Source organism: Microcaecilia unicolor, chromosome 10, assembly GCF_901765095.1.
Source record: "Microcaecilia unicolor chromosome 10, aMicUni1.1, whole genome shotgun sequence".
In the NCBI taxonomy this organism is placed as follows: Eukaryota; Metazoa; Chordata; class Amphibia; order Gymnophiona; family Siphonopidae; genus Microcaecilia; species Microcaecilia unicolor.
In genome coordinates, this window is record NC_044040.1 from 156,110,755 (window position 1) to 156,118,992 (window position 8,238).

The following is an 8,238-nucleotide window of genomic DNA, read 5'->3' on the forward strand; positions in this document are numbered from 1 at the left end:
GCTGGCAGTGACAGCACCAGTGAAAATGTGCACTTCAGCTGGCAGCTATCACACAGAAAGACGAAGATGCCCCTTCAGCTTCACAGTGATCAAGAAAACAGCAGCCTTTTCTGAAAACTTTTATTCTTTCATGATTTCCTAATAATACTTATCATTTGTATAGCACTACTGAGCATGTGCAGTGCAGCTCTTTCCTAATCTAAGTGTGTAGTCAAAGCAATGGGAGCTAAAGGGGTGTTAAAACTAGGTGCCTAGATACAATGTGCTGAGAACAAATTCTATAATGCCATCTGGGCACCAAGATGCCATTATAGAATACTAGTGTAAATTGATATCTACGCGCCTACAATCAGGCGCACTCACTTATTCCATGTGAGTAGCAGGTGTAAATGCACATGCCTAAATGCAGCACTTTACATGCGTAAGTGGGAGACCCACCTATGTTCCACCCACATGTACAATCCCTTGCATTTATGCACTAAGCAAGTTGATGCGTTAGTTATAGAACTAGCCATTAAGCCCGTTAAAACAGGTGAGTATTGGTATGTTTTATTTTCCAAGGCCCCCTCCCCCCGCAGCTGCAAGGCCCCCTGCCCTCCCTCCTTCCCTGCCAGCTCCAAGGCCCCAATCCCTCCCCCCAGCTCCAAGGCCCCCCTCCCCCCTCCCAGCTCCAAGGCCCCCTGCCCTCCCTCCCAGTTTCAAGGCCCTCCCTCCCAGTTCCAAGGCCCCATTCCCTCCCAGCTGCAAGGGCCCTCTGTTCGCCATTGAACTTACAGCGCAGAAACCGCAGCAGGCAGATCAGCTCCCATCGGCCTTCCTTCCCTGCCTGTGTCCTGCCCTCCGGGTGGAGGGGGGGGGGTAGCGGTAGTGGTGACCTCAGGGGGAGGAGCGGTAGCGGCGACCTGGGGGGGGGGAGTGGTAGTGACCTCGGTGGTTCCCTCCCTCCCCTTCCGCGCAGTTTCCCTCTCTGTTCCGTCATCACGTTTTGATGCGGGGGTGGGACAGAGAGGGAAGTTTCTACTGCGCATTTGCAGGTGAGTCGGTCACTTGCCATTTATATGTTTGATAGTGCAGAGCATATACATAGCATTAATGCCCGTAAGTGCTAGTATTCTAGAATTTTAGCATGGAAATGGCAGCTTACACATAGACACTAAAGTTATAGAATGGAAGGAAAAGTGACTCGTCCAAGGTAACAAGGAGTGTCATTAGCAGATCTGAATCTGACTTCACTGGCTCTTAGCCACTTCCTCTCTCTCCTGGAATTGTGATCTCCTCCACCATAACTATGAACTGCAGGGACTGATTGGAGTTTTGTTTTCCTCAATGTTTTTGTTTTTATATTCTTGTTTTGCTCTCCAAGGATCACCACTGTCACCGATCCTTTTCAACCTAATGATGACCCCACTAGCCAAGTCCTTATCCAACCAAGGCCTTAACCCTTTCATCTATGCAGACGATGTCACAATATCCATCCCTTACAAACATGATCTGAGAGACATCACCAACTAAATTAAACTCAGCTTGAACATCATGGACTCATGGGCGAATGCATTCCACCTAAAACTCAACACAGAAAAAACACACTGTCTCATCCTCTCATCCCAATACAACACGAACAAACCCACAAATAAAAACACCCCAGATTACACCATCCCTATCTCAGACAGCCTGAAAATTCTCGGCGTTACAATCGACCGTAACCTCACACTAGAGTGCCAATGAAATCTACAACAAAGAAAATGTTCCACTCAATGTGGAAACTAAAACGCGTGAAATCATTCTTCCCAAGGGAAACATTTCGCAACTTGATACAATCAATGGTACTAAGCCTGTAGACTACTGCAATGGAATTTATGTGGGATGCAAAGAACAAATCATAAAGAAACTTCAAACTGCTCAAAACACGGCAGCCATGCTTATATTTGGAAAAATGCGATTCGAAAGCACCAAACCCCTCCGAGAAAAACTGCACTGGCTCCCAATCAAAGAACGTATTGCTTTCAAAATCTGCACCCTGGTTCATAAAATTATCTACGGTGAAGCCCCGGGATACATGACAGACCTCATAGACCTACCAACCAGAAACACAACAGGATCAATATGAACATACCTAAATCTCCACTACCCAAGCTGCAAAGGACTCAAATACAAATCAACTTATGCATCCAGCTTTTCCTACATAAGCACACAACTATGGAACGCATTACCAAAAGCCGTGAAAACAACGTAGGACCACCTTAACTTCCGGAAATCACTAAAAACTAACCTGTTCAAAAAGGCATACCCTACCGACCCAAGTTAAATGCCTGAACCCTGCAACACAACGAAACCAAAGCTTGTAATGGACATAACATAACTCTTCCTCTCTACGATTCCACAATGTGTCTGTTACACATGAACCTTATTCTACCACAACATCACCTTGTATTTGTTCATACCGGAATGGGCGTACGCCTTTACGGTACCATGTAAGCCAAATTGAACCAGCAAATAGGTGGAAAAATGTGGGATACAAATGTAACAAATAAAAATAAAAATTTCTCCAGTTGACTGAAATAAATGTAGGATCTTTAAATAGTTTTAGAAAACCATACCTGCTTAATTAGTCCTACTGTCATGGGGGACCAGTTAAGCAAGTCCAGAAGATATGACTTTTGCCTATTCCCTCCCTCTATATGTAGCATTTCCTCTCTCTTTCCTTTCATTCCCATAGCCAGTCCCATAGCCTTCTGAGAACCCCATGCAGGTATCACACCAATACACCAGATCTCTACTGCACTTAAACCCAGGTCAGGCTTTGGTGGGTATGTTGATGGGAGGCTGCATCCATGTTATTCATAAATAGTTTGGCAGTCTTTGTTCCAGTGATATTTAGCATACTGATTTGGAAATGTGAGACAGCTAATTTTTCTGGCAGTAGCCTTTGAGGGCTAAAGGAATCACACCTATACATGAATAGGAACAGCTGAAGGGTGGACTCTGGAAAGAAAATCTTACAAAAACGGCTTAGGTAGAAAAATAAATATTATGGATCAAAAATAGGAGACCTATGAATCAAACTCAAAGAGGAAGCAATAGTCAAGAAACCTGGTATTTTGAGAAATTAACATGCACCCTATCAGTGTTATTAGGTTACTTCCTCCTGTCCCAGGCCAACTTTGAATGGTTGAACTGTTTCTGATTTGGACCAACTTTTAGTTGGACCAACTACAGACTTTTAGAACAGTTTTCCCTGAATCTGACAGAACTACAAGGGGGTAGTTTTGGAACTGGATCTACACTGACCTTAGACAAGGAACAACTCAGCGAACAGTGATATATTTTATCTATCTATTTGTTTATTTATCTGGATTCTGCTCACACCTTTTTCCATTGTAGTTCAAGGTGAGTTACATTCAGGTACAGTAGGTATTTTAGACAGGGTACAAATACCTAGGTTTGGCTTAACCACCAGGCAGAATAGGCCCATGGCAGCAGCATCTGGGTGCCCATGCAGCAAACAGCAATTGCAGAGGAAGCACAATAGGTTCTATGAAACCCAGAAACAAAAAGAATCATTTGATATGTATTTTTACCTGTAAAGCCAGTGGATAAGTAGTTTTTCTAATTGCTCTATTCAAAACAAAATTTAATATTTAAAAGCATGATATCCAATTATGTGGTTTCTGAACTGGTCATGATTTGTGAGTTTTAGCAAACTGGCTGGGAAGAGGAGAAATCTAGAAATCTGAAACTGACATGTACTTAGGGTGCTAATGCCTTTGCATAGGCTAACGGGATGGCACCAAGTCAGTGCAACTGCCCTGGGCCCTGTTCTACCAGGGGCCCAAAGTCTGGCTGAAGCTCAAGGAGGCATAGCTTGAAGGTGGATTTTGGGGCCCCCTTCCCAGTTTCTACTCTGGGCCCCTGCACCTCTCACACCAGCCCTGTCTGTGTCATATAAACTATGTCTTTGGCCGGTCAGAGCCACAGCCGCAGTGCCTAACTCTAGCCAGCAAAGGCAATAAACGCAGCGCTCGGCGACGATAACCAATATATCTACACTCTTGCAGCTTGACCCTGCCCTCCCGCGGCCGCCGCTCCAAGCGCCCGGGGTCTTGCACAAAGCGCCGAACTGCTATTGGCCAGTTCGCCCAACGCTCCCGTCTTTCGGCAGCCCGACGTAGCCAATGGCTCGTATTAACATGCAAATAAGGCACTATAAAAAGGGAGGGGCGGCCGAGTACGGTGTCTGGCTCTGACTGTGGCCCGGAGCCGATTGTTGTGACAACAAAAGGAATCGGGTCCTACTTCTGCAGCAGGAACACGTCTGCCAGCTGCCTGTCTGCATGCACACGCCCCCGTCTGATCGCATAGACACAACCCCGGCACCCTCCTCGCTCGCTGCTTCCCGCAGTCTTCGGGGTGATTCTCGGGCTTGTCTTTGCCATGGCTCCATCCTTCCGGCCCAGCAAAAACCGGGATGACGAGGATTACTATGAAATCAAAGGAGATCGGAAGGTAAGGGCTTGGGGGAGGGGAGACAGGGCAGCAGAGGCAGGGATGGCTCCCTCGCCCGGCCGATGCCAGCAGTCTGATCCGAGGCCTTGTGCCAGTCGCTTTGGCATAATCATCTCTCTCCTCTCCTGCAGGCGCGGAAACCTTTGGTGGAGAAGAAAAGGAGAGCCCGGATTAACGAGAGCTTGCAGGAACTACGCTCCATTCTGGCTGACACCGAAGTAAATGCAATATGTGTGTCTTTGCTTTTCTGGTTTGGTTTTTTTTTCCACGAGGCTTATTATTTATTTATGTTTGCATGGCACTACCCGGTTTGCACCCTTTCTTGCAAGAGTCGGGCGTTGCAAAATACTTAGGACGGTTGAGGATGGTCATGGTTCTCCCTTTTCTCTTTTTTTTTTTTTTGTTGTTAGTTCCAGGCGAAGATGGAGAATGCAGAGGTGCTGGAGATGACGGTGAAACGTGTCCAGGGCATTCTGCAGAGCAGAGCAGGCGGTGAGTGTCGCCTTTCCCCATGCGTGGAATTGATCCATTTTATGCCCTAAGTATGAAGTTCTATTGAGGGGTGCTTTTAATGTTTATTGATCCTCAACTGGATCTTGAAGGGGAAGCAGCAATTTGCTTCTAAGAACGGCTGATCCATAAACTCATTGTGTGCCAGATGTGTTTCAGATGGGGGGGGGGGGGGGCTTGCTACAGCTGGTTCCTGAAGCGGCATCTGAGTGATCAGGAGGGTTGACAGCAGTGCTAAAGGCAGCCACGTCCAGGGTGCCGTTCCTTGTCTACATTTTTTTCTGCTTTCTTTGCAGATTCCGATCGGTTGCACCGAGAGGCGAGCGAAAGGTTTGCCGCCGGTTACATCCAGTGCATGCACGAAGTGCACACCTTCGTGTCTAACTGCCCGGGCATCGACGCCACGATCGCCGCTGAGCTGCTCAACCATCTGCTGGAGTCCATGCCTCTGAACGAAGGCAGCTTCCAGGAGCTGATCGCCGACGTGCTGGCGGACTCGGCGGCCGGCCTGGAGGAGCTGTGCTCGGCCGGCACCACAGCACTCTCCTCCGCGTCCTCTGGCGATGACAGCGGCTGCTCGGATCTGGAGGGCGAACCGGAGGGCGAGCAGAGGAAGGGCTCCTCAAAGCCCCTGGACACTGCCAGCATGCAGGATGTGGCATCCAGCAGCCACTTAAAAGCTATGTGGAGACCTTGGTAAAAAGGACAGGTGTGGGGCAGAGGGCGGATTTGAACCCAGATCTACCTAACAGGAAGAAGTCAGCTGCACTGAGCTCTTCCTAGCCATTGCAATAGACCCTGAGATTTCAGATGGTGCATTTTTTTGTCTCTACCTTATTATTTTTTTTTGTTTGGTTTTGTGTGAGAACTCTGTAGATGGCACTCATAGACTGTCAACCCCTGACAGGAATAGTGTAATTCTCTAACCTATTTAACATTCACTTTTTGCGTGGGGCAGATGCTTTGTATTAGGGGTGTGTTTCACAATGAACAAAGGAAAACAATAATGTGTAACAAGGTATTCCATGGATGCCCAGTGGACATGGAGTAACACACATCACCTCTCTTATTTTCAGAAAAAAAGTGACATTTAATCTGAGTCTGGCTAACACAAAACGTCTAACAGTCCTTTAAAAGGTATAAAACGTTTAGTTCTGGTTTAAAAGCAGTAGTTCCAGTAACAATCTACCAGCTTATCAGAAAAATGTGATATTTTTCCCCCTTTTAATTTTTATTTCAAAACTAAGCTGCTCAAGTGAACTTTTGTTCCAGCCCTACGACCCATACAAGCAATCACCCCTGTAAAGTATGAACTGGAGTACCCTTAAGAGACCTTTTTTAAATTCGTGCCCTTTCAGTTGCTCAAGGTGAGCTACATTCAGGTATTTCCCTGTCCCTTGAGGGCTTAGAATCTAAACTTTACCTGAAACAATAGAGAGTTAGTGATGTGTCCAAGGTCACAAAGAGCATTAATGGGATTTAAACCCTGGTTTCCTTGATTCTTAGTCCACTGCACTAACCTCTGTTGCTCTTGCTGTATTAAAAAAAAAAGTAAGTACCAAGCTATCATAAATACTTTTGGACCCAAGAAAAAGGGCATACACCTGAAGAAATAAAAGTCAGACTGGTTATTTTTACCATTGTGGTAGGGATTGTAGCTGGCACTGCTGCTTACAAAAGCCCGCAGAGGGTTGTTGTTTAGGGAACTAGAAATGCTGTGTCAGTGAAGGAAGCATTAAGTAGGCAACAGCTCCCAGTAGACAGAGCGTTTTAAATGCTGGTGCAGGGTGGCTGTAGTAACAAAATATGCACATTTATAACTATAATGTGATTTGTGTATAGTAGGATGTTAAATGTTTTATTTTAAATCTTTAATAAAAATTCACAAGTGATTGCATGCATGTTGGAGTGTAATACACTTCTGTACAAATATGAATACAATTAAAAGTTAACTGATTCGGGGTACTAACAAACCTATCGGTGTATCTGTGGTGAAATGCTGGCGCTAAGCACTTCTTTGCAGTAATAGTTTAAGCATTAAATATTGTTTTGGTTTGATATTAACGCTTACAAGACTTTTTTTTTTTAACTTAACAAGTGAGTGTAGTGCATTTATACACTGAATTTCTGTCAAGTCATGTCATTGGAACTGTATGGGAAGTCACTTCCACACTGGTGAATGGGCAACATGTACAGTGTATTATCATTTGTAATTTGGGATGTGCTGGCTTGTTCATTCTGAATGCTGTCTCATTAAATAGCACGATATGGGCTCTTTGTGTGATGATTTAGATTTTTTAAAACATTTAGGACCCTAGTTACTAAGATGCGCTAGCGTTTGTTAGTGTGTGCTAAAAAATTAGCGAGTGCAAAATGCTAGAGACACCCATATATCCCTATGGGTTGTCTCTAGCATTTAGCGCCTGCTAAAAACACTAGCGTTACTCTAGCGTGGCTTAGTAAACAGGACCCTTAATGAAAAGTTAGAGCTACTCTTCCTGGTCAACAATTTAAATAATCTGAAAGTTAAACTAAAAAAAAAAAAGAAAAAAATACAGGGAGGTCGCCAATATTCAGCTTATCCCATTAACCATGCATGCCCAAGTGCTAGGCCATGAAAAAATGTCCTTTAAACCGAATCTGTGATAACCTTGTGCTAGGATGCCTTGTCAGAGATTTAGTAAAGGTGTTTTCTCCCAGCCTTCAAGCAGTTGTGCTAAATTCTTGCCTTTTAACTGAGAAGGGGAAGCCCTAGAAAGGAAGGTGAGATCTCTGAACTCTGCAGCTCTAGTCTCAGTAGGGTGGTGGGGTTTTATTGTGTAAATGACACTGTGTTTAACAACACCTTCAAGGGTGCAATTAAACAAAAGCAAATCATCCAAAAGGCTAGAGCTGCAAAGTTAGTTTTGGAGTGAGGTAATGTGGTTGCTCTGGTAAATACTCTGACCTCAGCAAGGGTGAATAAGTGAAAAGCTAGTCAGCAGCATGCTAGTTTACTTCAGTGGAAACTGCCTTGCTCCCTTTAGTTCTAAATATACCCTTAAAATTGGTTTATATATGTTTTCTGTGAGGTTAAGATACATAGACAATAAAGATACTTCTGTAAGAGGGCCTCTATTTTAAGCCTATTCTAGAAAGAAAAGTAGACATCTATTTTTCTTTATAGAATACTAGTGTAAGTGGCTAAAAACATGCACCCCCCCCCCCCCCCCCAATGCTCCTGCC

General features: G+C 44.9%; 1 protein-coding gene across 1 annotated transcript; it reads left to right on the forward strand.

Annotated features, from left to right (window-relative positions):
* The first annotated feature begins 4,208 nt into the window (after positions 1-4,208).
* LOC115478549 (transcription cofactor HES-6-like) lies at positions 4,209-6,564 on the forward strand. The gene is made up of 4 exons (XM_030215977.1): positions 4,209-4,503; positions 4,635-4,721; positions 4,914-4,995; positions 5,310-6,564. The coding sequence occupies exons 1-4, from the start codon at positions 4,432-4,434 to the stop codon at positions 5,711-5,713; spliced, it is 645 nt and encodes a 214-aa protein (XP_030071837.1). The 5' UTR covers positions 4,209-4,431; the 3' UTR covers positions 5,714-6,564.
* Positions 6,565-8,238: the final 1,674 nt, after the last annotated feature.

Excerpts from the sequence above, each read along its gene's own strand:
- LOC115478549 (XM_030215977.1), top strand. The coding sequence starts at position 4,432 with ATGGCTCCATCCTTCCGGCCCAGCAAAAACCGGGATGACGAGGATTAC. Across the intron at positions 4,504-4,634 it reads AAATCAAAGGAGATCGGAAG|GCGCGGAAACCTTTGGTGGA; the intron begins GTAAGGGCTTGG and ends CCTCTCCTGCAG. Across the intron at positions 4,722-4,913 it reads CCATTCTGGCTGACACCGAA|TTCCAGGCGAAGATGGAGAA; the intron begins GTAAATGCAATA and ends TTTTGTTGTTAG.